Genomic DNA, 18,895 nt, shown 5'->3' with positions numbered 1-18,895 from the left:
TTCTGGTGTAAGCTCGCATCTCCTCACTAACTTATGCTAACTTAGTTTAAGGGTGCTAAATTTTGTATTTCAAAATGCATTAGCTCTTTGTCAAAGGGCACTTCGTTACTTCTGGCGCATTTGCACTTGGGAAATGTTTGGGGGTGATCGCTCTTGACGCTTTAATTCAGAAAATTTACAGGAAATATTTTAATATGGTTACGAGAAATGCAGAACCGTAGAGGAGCGGGAGCCTGCACGGTGACACTAACGGCCACGGTCACGCTCTTGGCACCCCTGAGCCCGTACGCGCCGAGGCAAGCGGATGGCTGAGTCACTGGAAGGTTGAGGACAAGAGAAAAAAGTTAATCCCTGGATCACTGCTCCTTGCTCCCGCGTGCGGCGCGGCAGCGGTTGAGGCTCCCTGCAGCCCGGGGCCATAATGGACGGCGGCGACGGCGGCCCCACCGGCCCGAGGCAGGCCGCGCCAGCCCGCCAAACTGTCCCCGGCCGCCAGCCCCCTGCCTCGGGCGGCTCTTCCCGCCCGGGGCCTGCGGGCCAGCCGCAGCGGTGCCTCGCCGCCGAGCCCGAGGGGCGCCGTCGCCAACGGCGGCAGCCGGCTCCCCTCAGCGCCGCCCCGCCCCGCCGCGGCGCCACCAGCGACCCCTCCCCGCCCCGCAGCACGTGACCCCGAGGGAGGGGGCGCGCTGCACCTGTCAGTCAGCGCGTCACTTCCGCCAGTTGCCGCCGCTACCGTTGGGGACCCCCCGCTCGCGGAGGCGCGCTCGAGCGACGGAGCGGCTCTGGGGACGGACGGCGCCCGGGTCGGCAGCGCGGCGGCCGCGGCAGACGGCGGGGGCGGCGGCGGCCGAGGGAGGAGGCCTGCGAGGAGAGCGGAGCGGCGAGGAGAGGCCCGCGCCGGCCCCCGGGGTAGGAAGAGGCGGAGGAACCTGCTGCTGGTGCTGAGGACGGCGGGGAGGGCGAGTCACCCGGCAACGGTGAGGGTCTGCGGGGCGCATGCGCGGCGTGCGGGGCTGCGCGGGCCGGGGGGGGGGGGCGAGCGGGGGTCGCCCCTCTGCCGCGGGGACGGCGGGCTGCGGCCCGGCCCGGCCCGGGCTCCCCCCTTTGGAGGCGGCTTGTGGGGCAGGGAGGGCGTCACCTCAGGCTTCAGGAACCTTCTGGGACCAGCGCTGATAAGGGGCGCGGGAACTTCCTCGTCTGGGCAGCGGAGGTGGCAGAGCCGGGCGCGTTGTAGGGCTGTGTGGTGCAGAAGTTGCTAGAGCCTCTCGAAGGGAGCTGTCAAGTGGTGCGTCCATTTCCCAGGTTGCACTTGTGTCGGTAGGACCGTCGAGGCAGCCCTGACAGCCAGCAGGGATTTCTTGGCTCTTCCAGCGGAGTTGTCTGCCCAGCCTGTTCCCTCCTCCCACGGTGGATCGGCCTTATCCCCCCCTGCGATGGGACTTGGCACGCTGACGGTATTAGCCTAGCAGCTCCCTGCCGGCAAAGTTGGTTCTAGAAGTTAAAGAAGGGTGGCCACTAAATCTGTGGATACGAAGGCAATGCTGGCAGTAGGAACGCTAGCTTATGGACTTAAGGTTCCAGCCTGTGACCAAATGTCTCTTCTGAGGAATCTGTCAGTGTGGGTCCCCATTGTTCTTGGAAGCCCCTTAGGGATTTAAACGTTTGAGTGTAAATACTTCTCGCTACCAAAAAGTTGCTTTAACATGAGATGCTCCAGTGTTAGGGTACTTCTTCCAGGTTTGGGGGGGGGGAACAAACCCCAACAACAACAACAAAACTGCAATCAAACACTGCAATTTGAACTTTTAATACACAACTCTCACGCTCGAGTTCCTTGGTCTGGCTGCGTTTTTAAATTTTTACAAAATTTGTTACTGCTGTCAGGCTCAAGGGCGGAAAAAAGGTAACGAATGAAGAAAGTAAATACCAGCTAATCACTCTTGCCTGTTTAAAAAAAAAGAAACTGAATATATCAAAACCTACACAGTTGTTTATTTTTTTCAGGCATGTGTTTCCTGAGTGTCCTCAGGGATGGAATAGTTAGTATGTGACTTTGGAATAAATTGTTGAACTGGATTAGCGTTTAGGTTTGAAGTTTTTCTGTCTTCTGTGCAGTTCAATCTGCCAGTGTAAAAAAAAAAAAAAAAGAGAAAGCTAGTTTATTGGCCTATATTATAACAAATTCAGCTGTCTTGTTAGTCTGTTTGTTTTCTATCTTGTTTTTTTTTTTTTTTACTGCTCATTACTAGTAAATTGCTTTATGTGCTCTTTGTTGCATAGATTTGCAGGTATTTAGAATCTTTATTTTTATCTGCTTTGTCTGCATTTTGTATATTGTCTGGCACCATAGGGATCCTTTCCTTGTCTTGACAACCTTACAATAATGAATCAAATATCTCAATGTTTTGAAAGCATCAAACTGGAAATTTACAGTATTATTTTAGAAAAATCAATCAAGTAGAGTGTTTCATGGTTATATTTAAAGAAGTTGACTAGGAGGAGCTCCTGGTAATTTCTAATGCTTGCAAATTTTGACATGGACAACATGTCAAAACATCTGAGTTTGGCAAATGATAGTTTTTATCTGCTCAGTCTTAGTCAGTTTGGGCTCTTGCTGTATGCGCTGCTTGTAACATTGGAGGACTTTCTAACAGCTCATTAAAAGACTTAATTTAACATTTGTCATGTGTGGCTCATAATATGAGACCTGTGCAAGCAGTGAAGTTTTTTTTTCTAATGTACATAACAGCATGTTTGCAAAAGCAGGTGAGGCTGAAGAAATATTCCATGCGTTTGGAACAGATATTGGTTAAATTTTGTGAAACCCCCTGCTATCTGTGTGTGAAGGCTTTTTGTGGTGTTCTTTTCCTTTTCAAATACTCAACCTTTTGATCTCTGGTCAAATGTTTATAGCTCAGCAGTGATGCCCTTTTCTAGGGCTTGTTAGAAAGCGAGTAAAACCTGCTGAGTCTGAGGTGATTTTTTTAGTTTGGATTTTTTTTGTTGTTGTTTTGGTTCCCTCCCCCCAAAAGAAGCTGCAGCTCTAAGGAAGAGGAAGTGATGTTGGTAAGAGAATGCCTTCAAGTTGTCCTTAAATTCTGTGCGTAACACCAGATTATTTTTTGCTGCCGTGTTAGCACACAAAACAAAAATCTCGTAGCCATTGGGATGAATGTGAATTGACATCTTGCAGGGCAGTTCAGTATTTGGATCTGTGAGGATGAAAGATGGTAAACCTTTTAACTTTTTTTTTCTTGTATCGCAGACCCAGTGATATATTTATTAGTCATTTCAGATGGGAGGACTGTTACTTAGGAACCAAAAAAATAACACTTTATCCAAAACATCTGAGGAGGAGATAGGGAATTGAAGGAATCTTAAATACTCTATGAAGGGCTCTGAAAGAGGGAGATTTGTTACTTGTCATGCAATTTTTAAAGTGACTGATATGTCAGTCATCCAGCAGAGAGGCTGTATGTCTCATGTCAAAATTGTATTCAGGCAGAGAATACAAGAATTTTGCATTGCTCCCTGGAAAGTTAATGAAATTGGACAATTCATTTTTGAGTCTCTTGCTGACTATTATTTTCTGTAAGTTACAAATTTTACCTGCAAAAACTTTGTTTGGGAATAATGACTAGCTGTCTCAGCGCTCTAGTAAATTCAGATTTGGCTTTGTAGTTTTGTACTGGCTTCATAGCCAACTGTTGGGATTTGTGAAAGTTCAGTCAATTCAGATGAATTCTGTGTATTCTTACAGCCTAAAAGATAATGTATTTGTTACTGCATCTACTACTGGGCTTTTTTTTTTTTTGTAGAGCTGATTTGTTTTGAAGTCTTAAAAAACATAGTTTAGAAGGTGATTGCGGTGCTGAAAACCTGTTATGTTTGCAACATATGGGTGGAGTCATTCAGTACAAGAAATGGGTAATGTTTTGCAGCTGGATCTAGGACCATGTTCTGATTATAGTGAAATGAATAGTTCTGTTGTGATAGTAACAATTCTGCTCTTAAAGTTTCACACATTCACAGGTGAGAAACCATATCCTGTGTATTTGTCTTAAAAGAAGAAAAATACGACAAACTTGAGCTTAAAATAGATACTGCATTATGTTTGCGTTCAAACAGCTTGTAACAAAGACTGTGGTTGCAGAGGCTGTTTTATACTGAGAGGTTTAAATTGTTTATTTTCTTCACTGTCTGGACATTTGTAAGGACATTTGGGTGGGGCAGCTGCTCGATCAGAACAGAGTATCTGGTGGGAACCCTGAACCGATTGTCCAGGTTCCAGTCTCCCTAGCTGCTCTCTTCATACGTCTCTTCTGTTCAGTGTTCCCTGCAGTGTGTTCAGGATTAAAATTTGTGCTCAGCTGTGGAGGATAATAATACTTGGACAAAATTGAAACGATGAGAGCTGGAATCTTATGAATGTGGTTCTTTCTTCCTTTATACTCTTTTTTTAAGCGTGTGTATTTGAAAGGTTTTTTCCCCTTTTTGCTGAACTTCACATTTCATTAAATCTTTTGTTGTCTTGTCACTCTTTTAATGTAATCAGGTTACTTAATTTTAGTCTGCAATGTAATTTCTAACCTTGTGATTTCTGGTGGTATCTTCAGATTTGGTCATGATCAAGTTGTGACAAGAATTGATTGTGGAGGAGACCTCATTAGCAGTCCTCTCCTTCCCCCCGCCCCCCCTCCCTCAATTCAAAGAGCCGTTGCTCCAGAATTGAACTCTTCATTGAAATGCCTTACTCCTTCAGTGGGGATGCTAAGACTGTCCTTTATTTTGGTGGCACGTGGTTGTGGTTATGACAGAGGCAGTGTTTCTATAGCGAATGGGCTGTGTATTACATTTTGTAATGTTTTGAGTTCCAATGTGTATTTCTGCCTACCTGTTTGGGAGGGGAGAAACAAGCTGATGATAAATGTATGTAATAGGATAACTTATGTATAATAAATTAAGTGCATTATATATTTATAGTTTGCTTTTTTGGTGTCTCTGAGGTAGCTTGACTTCTGTTCCAAAGTCTGTCTTAACAGCAGTGACAATTGTTAAACTGCTTTGGTTTTATAACATGAACCTCTCAAGTTGCATAATTTTACTGATAGTTTCTTCCTGTCTGTTACTTTACTGTACTTCTATAATGCCATTGCACTTAAGTTCTGTATTATCTGCTGTGGTGGCAGTTATACGTGTGTGGTTGGTGGAGTACAGCTTTACTTTGGGGGGAGGCAAGTAGGATGAATATAATTAGCTGTTATACAAGATACAAAAGCCTTTTTATTTATTAACTACTGTTGTTAAGAATGTGATGGGATCTGTGCGAGCAGGAAGTTTCTTTATAATTCTGCACATGTGCATTGGCAGCAGCAGCTGAGAGCAAATCTGGCAGTGTTCAGTGGTGGGTGTGAAGCAGTGAGCAAACATCTACTTTTTTTCTGGTATCGCTGATGGTTTTATTTAATTCCTCTTGCTACAGTACAGTTGTAGAAGGATTATGAGTTGCTGTAATGCTGTTAAAAAGCCTTTGGATTTTATCTAGTAAGTGAATATAAAATGTTATCTTTGCATATCAAAACACTTGAAAATCAGCTAAGAGATTTTGGTGATCTCTCAGCGTGCTCTTTTAAAATGCAAAATTTTTTGGAATGTTGCTTAAATCAGTCACTGTATTTGAGGCTTTACTAATGTTATTGCAATACAGTTGCTAAACACTTAATTTGCTTCTTAAAATTTGAAGTTTTGTAGGTTTTTTCCCCTAAATTTTGCATTTAGTCTAACTGAAGCCTGTCCATTTTTCTGGACATTGGATATGCCTCGTGAAGATCTGTATTTGATGGGCTTTTTCAGAGAAAGTGTCATCAAGTTCTGTCACCTGAAATTGTAGACTAAGCTTTAATGACTGGAAAACAAATACTGATCAATAGTATGGTTTCTTGGCTTGTAAGCTTTAAAAATAGAATCCAAAATTCTACCAATTTTAGTAATATCTTTTTCAGAGGAGCTTTCATGAGTTGTTTTGTTGCTTTCTTCCATGGTAAGGACGTAAAGGCTTAATTTGAATTGTTCTAGTTTGTAAATTAGAAGGCTTGCTACTGCATTTCCAGGAGACAAAAATTGCATTACAATTGCATTCTACTGAATCTGATGTGGTATTTTTTGTGCTTTTATTTGCTTTGTTGGTATAACCAGTATTTTGTCAGTCGAGTATTTTCTGAGGCTATCTCAGAAGTGCTAGTGGCAGATGATGGAGAATTTCGGTTAATTTAGTTGAGGTTGTGTGTGTGAGTACACATGTGAAGGCACATACGTGCAAGTAGTGAGCTTATTAATTAAAGAGCTGGTGGTGTGTGCTTCTTCTGACTCCTTTTGTGATCATGTGCCAAACTGCAACAAGTCTGTTTCCTTTTGATTCCTATTTAATGAGAAAGCAAACATGTCAGTGAAGAGTTAATAACTGTACTGAGAAATGAGGGGAGCAGGAAAGTTGCATCTGCTTGAAAAGACGTTTATTCTAACATGGTTTCCATCAACACTGCAAGTTAAATTCTGTAGTTATACTTATTTTAAAACACTATGCCTTTATGGGGATGGGGAATGTATTCTTAAGAAGACCAGCTTGTTAAATTTAAAATAATAACTGAGCTCAATTGTCTGATTTGCCAATCCACACTTTTGACTAAAATGCCTTTCAATAGCTGATTTCACTGACAGTCAAAGAGAGGAAACCTTGCTTTAAGAATCTATATTAAGCTAATCTTGCTGGTTTTAAAACTTCTTTCTTTAAATAATTTTTGTTTTGACTACTCAAATATATTAATGAGTACTTAAATGTAGCTTTAAAATTGATTATTCTTTTTACATGGAGGATATTCTGTATCTCTTCATATTCAAGCACTTGCACAGCTCTTCATGCTTTTAACTATGCTCTTGAGATGAGTATCGCTTTTCCTTTTCTGTGTCCTGAGTTTGTGGTAGTGTTCTGTTTGTTTGCTTAAAGCTTGTGGTGGGGGTTTGTTTGGGTTTTTTTCAGTTTTTGGGTTTTTTATTTTCCTCAAAGCTGTCCCCCCTGCCCCAACCTGGCCATCTTTTCAATTTTGACTGGATTAATTCAAATGAGCAAAATACTCTATTTTTACTTGTTAGCTGAATGAAAGCTGAAAATCAGATGAACAAAGGTTCTTTTGCCCAAAAGCATTTCATCCATTGGGAATGCTAGCAGTAATTTGAGTATACAAATGGCATAAAAATCATCAATTAGTGTCGGTTGTTATGATCATGATATTACATTAAAAAAAAAAAGTTTCCTTTTATCGTGATAAAACTTAAGAGCAAAGAGAAGAGTCCTGGTTGCCATTTTTTAAAAAAACATAAATTAAACGGTGCGTAGTACAGCGGTTGTCAAATGGGGCTGTATGTTCTACAGCGAGCTGGTACACAGGTGTTTCCTAGGCAAGCCTTGCTCATGCTCACACCTGGCAGCTGGCTCTGGATGATGTCATTACATAGGAAAGTTTCTGTGATTCCAAGTTGGAATCTGTGTCATAAGTCTAGGCCATCATTTTGAAATTCTTAAAATCAGTTACAACTTTGAACATTTCAAACTTAGCTAAAAAAATTAATTCTTTATTTGGATTTAAAAGTATGTTTACTATATGCATCTAGAGGGACATCACAGATTTTGTCTAGTTATAAGTCACATAAGTAACATAATACATTCTTTTTATTTATCAAATATAGAGTACGAAATTAAAACCTAATTTTTTGAGACACCTTAATGTTTTTGTGGAATTTTATTTGTAAATAAACCTCCTTGTATTGCAGAAGATGAGCATTGATCCTCTGTGTACTGGAGGATGTGTACGTGTTCTGTTAGGACCCCGTGTGCAGGCATGTGGGTGGCTCACAAGATAACAGCACTGCGGACTAAAAAGCCAAAGTCTAAACTTGAGGTGTGTTTCCTGAGCAGTAGGGATAAGCAATTTTGTTGCCTTTTAACACTTTTTTTTTCCTATCTAAAAATCTTATATTTAGTTTTTACTTTTCATATGTTACAAAAAAATCACTGATGATGTCTGCTAATCCCACAAAACAATATATTAAAAATAGAGCAGAACAGCAGTCACCGTTAGCTTCGCTTTTGGATTCCCAGGCGATATGAATTTCTTGCTAGATAGAACAAGCAAATAAAAGAATTGCTTAAATAGTTGAGACTTGTGGCAGAAATTCTACACGCGGAATTAATGTTTTCATTCCTATGGCATAGTTTAAGTTTGTAGCCTTTTTTGTTTATTTTGTTTTTACTTCTTGTTGTTTAGTTCCTTTGTTTTAAGGAAAGGTGGTGGAGTCCTGAGGAAAGGTGGTGGAGTCCTGAGGACTTTAATTTAAAATGACACCCATAGATTTGTAGTTCAGCTAGTAGTGTAAAAGCTGAACTAAATTTAAGTCTAAACTTTCATATGTATTCCTCAAATATTAAGTTAGCTGTGTATTCTGTGTTTTCTTTAGTGGCATTTCATATGTGGGTGTGAATACTTCTTTAGTTGCCAAGATAAGTGAATGCTATTATGATGGCAAAATGAAACTCGTGGTGCAGTTTTCCCAGCAGACTCTATGAAGTACTTGCCTTTTTAAAAAAAAAAAAAAAAAAAAACAAACAACAAAAGCCCCCCAAAAAACCCCAAAGAAGAGACATTTTTTTTAATAACAGATGAGATCACTGAAATACACAATACAGAATGAGATTCGGTGTTTTACCCTCATTTAAGATGCTTGGGCTCAAGATGTTGCATAGGACAAAGTATGGGGTTTTTTTCAGCCTCTTGTAAAATTTTGGTGTAATATGTGGTCACAATAAGGTGTATTTTTTAGTTTTCTGTAGTTGAGTTTTGTAGAATGTTATTGTAGCTTAGGGGGTCTTTGTAAATGTTTGTAGTAACAAAGGGGGGAGGTAGATTGAGAGAGATGCAACCAGAATATTTATAATAAAGCACAAGCTAGTTGGTTTTTGTTTTGTTTTTTTTTATTATTGTGTTTCTCTTGATAGGACTTGTGAAGCATGTAGGTTGTGAAATTGGGAGGGGGGAGCACATGTTCAAAAGGGTCAGGATAATATGGACAGAAGTTGGAATAGTTGACTGAATGGATCAGCTCCTGTTTTCTGAGATGTTTGATCATGGCAAAAAAAAATTAAAAAACCCCACAGTATTGCTTAGTATTTGTAAAAGACTCTAGAAATAATTCTGAAGGTTATATATCTTGTCCTAGTTTTCATACGTGACTGCATTGAAGTGGTGTATGTCCTGGGTCAAGGGAGGGCAAGTGGGAAAGCTGTTGGTCAGTGTAAAAAGTGGAGATACAATATTAACAGTTTCTGAGCCTATCCTTCAGTTTTACAACGTTGGAAATAACAGGAAATAAAACTCGCTGCAAGTCAGATAACTTTTTAAGGTTTCTAGCTTTTTCTAGACTTGGTAAATATCAGATGCATAGTATCACAGCTGGTGAAGATTACACTGAAGCCTAAAAGGTGAAAGACTTAAATGCTCTGAAAAGAAATTGGTGCATATAATGATATACTGAAGTGTGCGTACATAAGGATGTGTGCCTCTGAGCGGGTGAAAATTGGACTTTCGCTAATTCTTCTAGGTGATGATAAGCCATACAAAACTTTGTTTAAAGTATAGGCTTGGGTTGTAAATCTGGTTTTGCTCTAACAATGAGACAACCAGGCTGTTTCAACTTCATTGTTACATTGCCAAGCTAGTTGAAATAGAAGTCTGTCTTTTTTCTTTTTTTCATGTCTCCTGAATGAAATTAATATTCAGGTAGCCTATTTGTCTGCAGCGCCTGGTAAAAATGGCTATGCTTTTATGTCAGCTAACTAAGCACAAAGTTATCTTTGCTAAGAAAGCTGGACCTCAAGATTGTTCATTTGGTGCTGAATTATAAAGAATTGTTGGCTTCTAATTTGCTCTTTTTATTAGGTGATGTTTGTTTGTTTGTTTGTTTTAGCAAGGCAGCCTGAAGCATTGTGGCAGATCCGTCAAAGATTTTTTTCTCACCTGCCATTAACCCCACAGTTGGCTAACATGAGTCTTTCTGGTTCATTGTGGATAGGTTGACCTTGGTAGAACTTGAGAAAATAGACTGTGTGCATCATCATATTTTAAAAATTGCATGATACATTGGGATTGATTGAAATCTACTCGCATGCTAAGATTATGTTGACTATCAATATACCAAAAGAATAAGAAAAATGGCTGGGCAGTGTTTTCATAAATTACAGGAGAGTCATGGATTGTGACTGCTTCACTGTTGAAATCTGGCAGGATCTTTTAGTAACCAAGAATACACAATGACAGATTTGAACATGTTTGGTTAAAAAGAAAAGAAAAAAAAAAGCCTGTTGACTGGAATATAACCCTTCATTTTCTGTTGTCAGCTCACCTGGAGTCCTGATCTCAGACTGGGATCCACTTGGCGAGACACGTAACAGATTTACAACCTGTGTGTAATACAAGACAATAGATAGAGACAGATGACAAAGAACAGGAAAGAATATTGGTCAGTATTCCTTACATCAGTAAGCAAAGATTTAAACACTTTTAAGCCCGAAATACTTTTTCCTCTAGGCCTCAGCGCAAGAAAATTTTGAGGAGGATGGAGCAGTCTTGTATAGAGCTTATGGCCAGCTCCCTTAACACATGGGTGCAGTTTGGGGAGGATTGGGAGCAGGAAAACGTTATTTATTCAAACTATTGGAAGGACTCTGAATTCCTGGTGTCATAGGCTAATGAATGGACTGGCATTTTGGTACTGAAATGAGAGTAGTAGGTTGTCAGGACTTTGAAAGTGAAGATGAAGTTGATTTGTTCTGACATGGAATAGAAGCAAGAGCCAATGTGGGGGAACAAAGAGAGGGAAGGTACTTCCTCAAGTCCATCAGCTGAATTCTCGTATTGATCTCCAATTATGAAACAGAAAGTTTCAGTACATATACTTTGAAGCCAGGGAAGGCCTTTTTATTGTCTAGTTTTGGTGATGTGTGTTGTGTTTGTGTATGTCGCAAGCTAGTTTTGCCCAGTTCCAGTTGCTTGAGTTTAATTAGAACAGGTAATGGGTGAGGTCAAGGGACTGAGATGACCCTTTGACTGTATCTAGACATGAAATCAGCTCCACTGTGTCGTGAAGCTGCAATTTAAATTTTTAGTACCACCAAAAACCAAAAAGGCTATTGCTGTGGTTCGTAGCTATTTTGAGAGCTGAGAACCTGAAAAATGTCCAGATAACTGGGATTCTAAAAGGTGGCAAAAGTGTGGGTGGTTCTAGGGGGAGGGATGCTTCCTGTATCCAGATCTGATGATCACTTGGACTTTGAAGTGGCAGTTAAGACACATAATCAACTTTCTAGAAAAGATGATCTTGTACCACTGAAAACTGGTTGACTCTCTATGTTCCTTAGTTAGGACTTTGTTTTTGGTCATGCCATTTAAAGATGGTGTGTTTAATCCTTCTAAAAATTTTATAGCCATTAAATGTTTTAGTATGGTAGGTACTATAAAACACTTATGTCTAACCTACTTAGCCCTTTGTGATTCTTTGGAAGAAGAATGAATGAGTCTGAAAATTATTTCATAATTGTTAAGGCTTAGGTTTCCCATGCTAACCTTCGCTTTAAGTTTGGTTAACTCCTAGGTGAAAAAGGGATTTGCTTTTTTGCGTGCTCTCCCCTGAGCCATGCTAATGTGGTCATTATGCTTTCTTGTTCAGAACAAGAAACTGATGATTTGACAAGGAGAATTCCTCAAACATGATGTTTAGACTTGTGACTGAGTTTAAAACTGTTGAAAACTTTATGGTCTAATAATATTTTCCATATTTTCAGATTAACTGCTGAAGTACTGATCGAGTTCTGCTATTCTTCAATGAGGAACTACAGGCTGATCTTTTGCCATAATCTTAAACAACCATAAATGACAAAAGAATGCTTGGTCAGTGAGGGCAGCTGGCGCAGAAAACGTTTTTCAAACTCGGCTGTTTAAGTACTCTGAGGTAGGTTTCTTAAACTACTTTACTTGGGCTATAAAGAAAAAAGTAGTATGGATTTCAGTATGTCTAATCTATTAGAATTTATCAACCCATTAGTAAACAGAGAATTAAGTTTGGTTGCAGTGCTTTGATTAACAGTATGTACTTCATGTTCTATGTGTCATCCTCTATGAAAGCGCTTGCTTGCATTTAAGCAAGTATGTTTTCTTTTTTATTATTTATTTTGAAAAGACAATTTTTTCTTTGCTGGAAGAAATATTTTGGTTTTGACAGGGTAACAGTTTAACTGAGTGACTTACACGGCCTTTGGTAATACCTTTGTTATCTCTCTAGGTCCTTTATCAAGCGAAGACTTGCAAGTAAAGCTTGAGCTTTTGCATGATAGGAAGAATGGTATCACTGAGCATCTAGAAACTAGTTTTGGGGGTTTTATGTTTAGTAAAATTTTTAATTTGATGCCGGTGTTGAAAGCTTTATTGTGTAGACCAGAAAATGCCAAATATATATTAGAAGTTGATTGCAGAGCAGTTGTGTATCACAAAATGCTTAATCATTTCATGTAACTAAAACTTGGGGTTTTGGTTTGGTATGATCCATTAGTTTCATTTCCTCTTGAGAGGCTTTTGTGTTGGATTTTCAACGCCTTACTGATAAATGCTGTCAGAAAATGTACTGAAGAATCTAGCTCTCCCAAAGTACCTTCGAACTTACGTAACAATGTTGTAACTAGAATTTTCTGAATTTCCTTTGCTGCTATATATGTTCTTCTCGGTCCTCTGTTGAGGATTGCACAGAACACCTCAGTAATAGTCATTTATCTAGTTAGCTGTATTTGGAATCATTACAGAACTTTTCATTAAATCAGTGAACTGATTGAGAGAGACTGGAGAGTATTTGCATTAGGTAATTAAAACATGGTGTTACAGATCAATGCATTCAACAGCGTACACTGAAGTATGATTTGTCATTTTGATTCCTCTTATTTGACAGAAAAGACAGCTTTGATTTTTGGCTGCAAAAAGATATGAGGAAGAGCTCCTCCCCTTCCTTGAGTAACTGCAACTCTGTTCTTGCTAACAAAATATTTGGAATTCCACTTGATGAGCTGCAGCAAGAAGGGCAACCAGACAATGAGGTTCCATTCATAGTCCGCCATGTCGTGGACTATATTGAGGAACATGGTATGTATTATCTTGCTGTACTTTAAATAATACATTTAGCTGTTATTCTTACAGAAAAGATAGTGGTTTTTTTGAAGAGTACTTGTTTTCTGAAGTTACTTATATTTAATTGGATGGGATTTGGTTGTTTCTTGGGGTTTTTTTTGGTGATACTTCCTTTCTTCTTCCGTTATGTTTGATTATCACTGTTTTCTAGCTAACACTAATGCAGTCAGCTCAGCAGAGCACTTCATAGGAAATGGTGTGGTTTAGGTACTGCTAACATTTACCTTATTGTATTGTTAGCTGGGCATAAGAATGTGTTTGCTGGGAAAAGGACTGCTGGAAGTCTTGCAAAACTGTTGTCCAGAAAGTGTTCTGTTCAGTATGTGAATTGTACATATCTGATTATCAGTATTTTCTGATATATTTGTCCATACTAGATCTAAAAGTTTATTTCTGCAACTTCTTTCTAACTCAGGGGGTCTGGAACAAGAAGGACTTTTTCAAGTCAATGGGAATGCTGAGACAGTGGAGTGGCTTCGGCAACGATATGATAACGGAGAAGATGTGGACCTGGTTAAAGAAGCAGATGTACCCTCAGCTATTAGCCTTCTTAGATTTTTTCTTCAAGAGCTTCCAGAGCCAGTTATCCCAGGCAGTCTGCACATACATTTGATGCAACTTTCTCATGGTAATAATTATTTTAGATTCAGCGTTTTTATGTTATTATTTTAAGAGTGAAAACCAGTATTAAATTGAGATTGGTAGTGGCACTGGGGTGTCTTTGGTGTTCTGTGTAATAATGTGTGTATCAGGAGGCATTAAAATATACCTTTTCTTAGCACAAAATCCAAATAAATAGGTCTTTTTTAGGAAACTCAGTCTGGGTTCAAAGACACAGTTTATCCATCATGCAGGAAAATAGTGAAGCTGCCACATATCGTGCTGATTAGTTCTGAATATTCCATGTTCTTGTGCGTGAATACTGGGATGCTGGTCAAAGCCACTGGAATCAAAGTCATTTGACAGTTTCCCACCACTGATGCTTTAAAAGTGCCAGGGAATGCTTTTGTCTGTTTTTCTCTTATTTCCTCTGAATTTCACTTACTCTGCCTATGCTTTCATGGCACTTAAAGCTCTTGTGTACTAGAGAAGAGATCTCAAGCCCTATACTCATGTCATATTTGCTCTCCCACTGTGGATTTTTTTCAGTTTAAAGTTCATTTGTAGGAGGGGAAAAAAGCCCCAACAAACCTGTCATCAGCATATTGTTGTTGCTAAGTATGTTTTTTCATATACTGCAAAACCTTGCCCTTTCAAATTGACACCCATATGCTGGCACAGTATTTTCCTTACCAATTCCCAACTTGTCTATCTGTATCCACTCTCCTGGGTCTTTTGGCCTCTGCTGTGTTGAGTAGTGTTGGAGTTGATTCATAACTTGACTAGTAAAACCACTTGTCTTGTAGCACTACATTAGTAATGTCCTTCAAGGGTATGTTGGTGTCGGAGTTCTGCACCCTGTGACATAACTGATGGTTTTGCTGGTTGTCGCTCTTCAGGAGTGTTACTCATTTTCCAGTGTCGGTTTGTACTTCTCTCCAAGTGTTGGGCTTGTTTTGCTTTGTAAGATGCACATTTTTGTTTGATTTAATTTTCTGTTGTTGAGTTTATTCCTGATGAGAACTTGATAACCCTCGTGATATCCCTGTTTGTTCAGAGTGGGAATTGGTTTGTAGGATGAGTGATATAGCATAGTTTTCATATGCTGTTACGCTATATTTACCAAGTGCTGAACTGGAGGGTCATCTGCAGCAGTGTGAAGCTCCTTCATTTTCCTCCCTTGGTAGCCTTTATATCCTGAAATTTTGAATGTGGTGTGGTTATCTGGATAGCTGGTCAGCAGAGGCTGAACACTGATGTGTGAGGCACTAAATAGTCTTGTGCTCGAAACAGTTTTTGGAAGCTACTGACCAGAGAAGCTTGTTAAGGCTGAAGTTCTGTTTGTTTGTTTGTCCTGTGCAGTAATGGGAAACTGAAGTGGATAGGGAATTTCATTAATGATATATCAGCTATATGGTTTGTGTTGCTAATGTCATGGTTCGTTGGACCTAAGTAGCTAGTAAACTGTTGTTTGGGGTTTGGGGTGTTTTTGTTTTTGTTTTTTTCCTGAAAAAGATGATAAATAACAAAAGGATTGTTAAGACAGTAATGCAGAATGCTGCTGGTTGCTCAGCTAATACTGCTATGCACCTTGATTTGCAATGTTATCTGTCAGGACTGGAAACGGGATTGAGGTATATTCACTTGGTGTGACGGTGTAATTCCCTTCTATGACTTATAAATATAGTGTGAAAATTGGGGTTTTTCCATCTTTGAATAGATGACTGTGGAAGGATTTACGTATGGGTTGTTTTGAGAAAAACACGCTGAAGAACAGCTCAAGTCCCCATTTAGTTCCATTTTGTTAAATTTACAGAGAAACTTTCTTAAACTTACAGCTTATTGTCTTTACTGTCTTTTTTTTTAAGTGTAAAATAAAGTGATTTCATAAAGATTTAAAGTTACCTGTAACAAGGAAATCAAAACACGTAAACCTTTAAATGTTGTTTCCTGGTACTAGAATTAGAGTTTTGGTTTCCTCTACTCAGGCTTTGGCTTTTGGCATTTTGACTGTCTGATAGACATATCTCAGTTTCCATAATTACAATATCAGCTGCATTTTAGGCAGAGGAGTTGACAACAGAAATGCAGAAGGTGGTAATAATTTTGGATCCGTATGTTACTTCTGGTATTTTCCCTCTTTAGCAGGCCTTCTGTATCATTAGGTTAAGCTTAGTTCTCAAAACAACTTAGTTATACAACAAGGTGTGGCCTATATACATCTCTTGAGGCTTGTTCCGTGCAGGCCTAATGGTGGTTCCTCAAAGGCAAGTGATTTCAGTAATTGAAGTGTGAATTTGACCCCAATGCGCTAGGCCATGTGTCCCAGAAGTGTGTATCCGTGGCTTATTGTCAGAGAACTTCATTTACAGGTAAGAACGTTCTCACTTCAGGTCTCTGGCTGTTTAGAACCTAAATTTTGGGACCGATTGGTTAGACAAAACATCTATCTGTGTATGTGCAAGGTGGTCTGACTATCCCTTCTCTCTCTTGCTCTCTTTCTTTTTGAAGGTCTGCTTTGTGAAAGTATTTTTTTTAAGTTCTCTTTTGCCATTCTGTTTCCTAAACGCATTTCTAGAGTAAAAACTAACAATAATGTATTCATTTTATTGTGTTACTGTGTTGAGAGAACTATTTTTCTGTGCCTGGTTACCTCTATTCAAATACTGGAGATGTTGACTCCGAGCAAATGAAGTCCTGCACAGTTACTGTTTGGTATTACTATACATACACAACAGGGAATTTACTCACTACTTTGATGTGATATTAAGGACTAGGATGTCTCAGCTCTCTCATCAAGAGAGGCAGAGTGACTGCTCATCATCTTCAAACATCCTTTTCCCTATCTAACTGGTCTGAGGAGAGTTTTCAAATGTCTGAGAAAGAAGGGGAGGCCTGTTAGTATCAATTTTTCTCCCCTTTTGCTTTCCTGATGCTTCTTTTCCTTTATATGGACTTTCTCTGTTAGGTACAAACAATTGTAAGCTCTTTGAACCTTGTTGCCTGTAAGGCTGATAACGTAACAAATGAGATTTATGGGGAGATATTTTGATGAAGGATAGAGTTAAATGTGGGGTGAGAATGAGGAAGTTTTATGGTGACCCTTTTTCAGGTCTGAAATTGAATCAGCGAGCCTCAAGCTAAGTATGTGTTAAGATGATTGCACTGAGATTGCTTGTATTCATCAGTTAAGTAGTATAAAAGGAAGTAGAGTGTTGAGAATGGGATGCTTGTAGAGGAAAAAGTGTCAAAGTAACTTGTCTGAAACGGGGAGAATTTAACTAGCTTTTAAGTTAGCTTGCTGTCTCTGGAGCTGTTGCTGTCTCTAGAGCTCTCTGCAAAGCAATTGTTATGCAACAGTGATAAAATGAAAGGATACGGAGGAGCTAGCCCTATGTAATCAGAAATTTGAGTGAGCATTAATCGGGGAAAACATGCTGAAAACTACTGATTGGACTTGCAGAGGAGAATATGGTGGAAATCATTGGTTTAGGTTATCAATTGCTGCTTCATAAAAGAAATTAAATGTATAGTTTAATGTATCATTAGGGAGAGTAATCTGATGGTACTGTGCTATGGAAACAAGGCTGGGGAGGGGTGTTTTTTTTTTTTGTTATGTTCCCCTACCTCTTCACCATCCCTCCAAACCTCTGACATCATTGAAGAAGAGTGATGGGATAGGATATGAGTTAACAGCCTCTCTTGGAAAGATCAGAGAGGAAGAGACTGAAATGGGAGGATGAGGTGCTGGGACAGACAGATTGTTGTGAAGTACTACCACTGTAAATACCCTTCAGATATGTGGGCTGGATGCTTCAGTTTTTGGGTTTGGGGTGGTTTTTTTTTTTTCCTTTTTCCATGGAGAAATTCAGTATGAGAATCTCAGACCAAACAAATGCAAGTCAAATTCTGACATTTTAGGCTGTGGTCTGACCAGATTAGTTGTACTTCAGAAGTAAGTAATTGTTGTCAGGGTCAAAAAGTTGATCAATATCAAATGTGAAAAAGCAGATATTTTATTTCTGCGATTAAAATATTTTTATTGCATTTTTCAGATTATAATAATGAAGATGAATTTGGAAGAAAGTTGAGGTTCCTCTTGCAGCAGCTTCCACCTGTTAATTACAGTTTGTTAAAGTTTCTGTGTAAATTTTTAGCTAATGTAGCATCGCATCATGAAGAAATTTGGTCGGCAAGTTCTTTAGCTGCAGTCTTTGGCCCGGATGTTTTTCAGTAAGTTAGTTATAAAAGTTCATGTAGTGTTTTTAAGTGAATTTGACAGTGTACATCTGTAGTCTAAAGTCTTTCCTAGTCCGTGAGTAACAGTAGCAAGTACACAATATATTTTGGGCAATATCTATCTTTCTGTTTCCCCCCCACTCCCTCACCCAAGTTTTGTCTTACAATTTTTGCTTGGATTTAAACAACAGTTTGTCTATAAGCTATGGCGTTAGAAACCACTGGTTTGATTGTTGCATTACTGTAATTATACTGAGGTTCGAATTTTTTAGAAATAGTGTGTAAAATTACTATTTGTAGCAAGAAAGCAGTTCTGGGAGAAAGCTGTTCAAGTACAAATGTATACTGGGGTTTTCTCTCAACAGGGAAATACTTAACTTTTTGTGAGGAATATTTAAAATTCAGTTGACTAAATAGTTGTTACTTCATCACTTTAAATATAAACTAGTATAAAGCTTTATAATGCAGTAGTGTGAAGGCACGCTTGAAAGTCTGTGTGTTCAGAATGGGTTAGGGATAGTGGTGTGAAATGTAGCCCTTAGTCATAGAAGTCATTCACAGGAGTTCTTTGGGGAAACAAACAGTTGGATTTAGATTTTTAAACTAAACCACTGTTGAATTCTTTAGCATTTACACAGATGTGGAGGATCTGAAAGAACAAGAAATAGTTAGCAGAATAATGGCGGGACTTCTGGAGAACTACTATGAATTCTTTGAAAATGAAGAGGAAGATTTTTCATCTACTAATGATTTAAGCTCAATAACTGAGCAGGTAA

General features: G+C 39.3%; 1 protein-coding gene across 4 annotated transcripts in view; it reads left to right on the top strand.

Moving 5' to 3' along the window:
- Positions 1 to 834: 834 nt before the first annotated feature.
- The window catches only part of FAM13B (family with sequence similarity 13 member B), a 51,789-nt gene continuing 33,728 nt past the window's right edge, over positions 835 to 18,895 (top strand). For 2 of the 4 annotated variants that reach the window (XM_076350170.1, XM_076350166.1), the window contains exons 1-6: positions 836 to 977; positions 11,891 to 12,057; positions 13,045 to 13,235; positions 13,696 to 13,908; positions 17,936 to 18,113; positions 18,747 to 18,891. In XM_076350170.1, coding sequence (XP_076206285.1) covers positions 13,079 to 13,235; positions 13,696 to 13,908; positions 17,936 to 18,113; positions 18,747 to 18,891 — 693 coding nt within the window. In that variant the 5' untranslated portion in view covers positions 836 to 977; positions 11,891 to 12,057; positions 13,045 to 13,078. Of the gene's footprint in view, positions 978 to 10,447; positions 10,570 to 11,890; positions 12,058 to 13,044; positions 13,236 to 13,695; positions 13,909 to 17,935; positions 18,114 to 18,746; positions 18,892 to 18,895 lie in introns of all 4 variants that reach the window. The other 2 variants (XM_076350167.1, XM_076350171.1) reach the window with 2 other exon arrangements.

The sequence above is a fragment of the Aptenodytes patagonicus genome, chromosome 12, assembly GCF_965638725.1.
Source record: "Aptenodytes patagonicus chromosome 12, bAptPat1.pri.cur, whole genome shotgun sequence".
Lineage (NCBI taxonomy): Eukaryota > Metazoa > Chordata > Aves > Sphenisciformes > Spheniscidae > Aptenodytes > Aptenodytes patagonicus.
The sequence above is the reverse complement of the archived record's forward strand: the minus strand, read 5'-3'. Positions and strand labels throughout refer to the sequence as shown.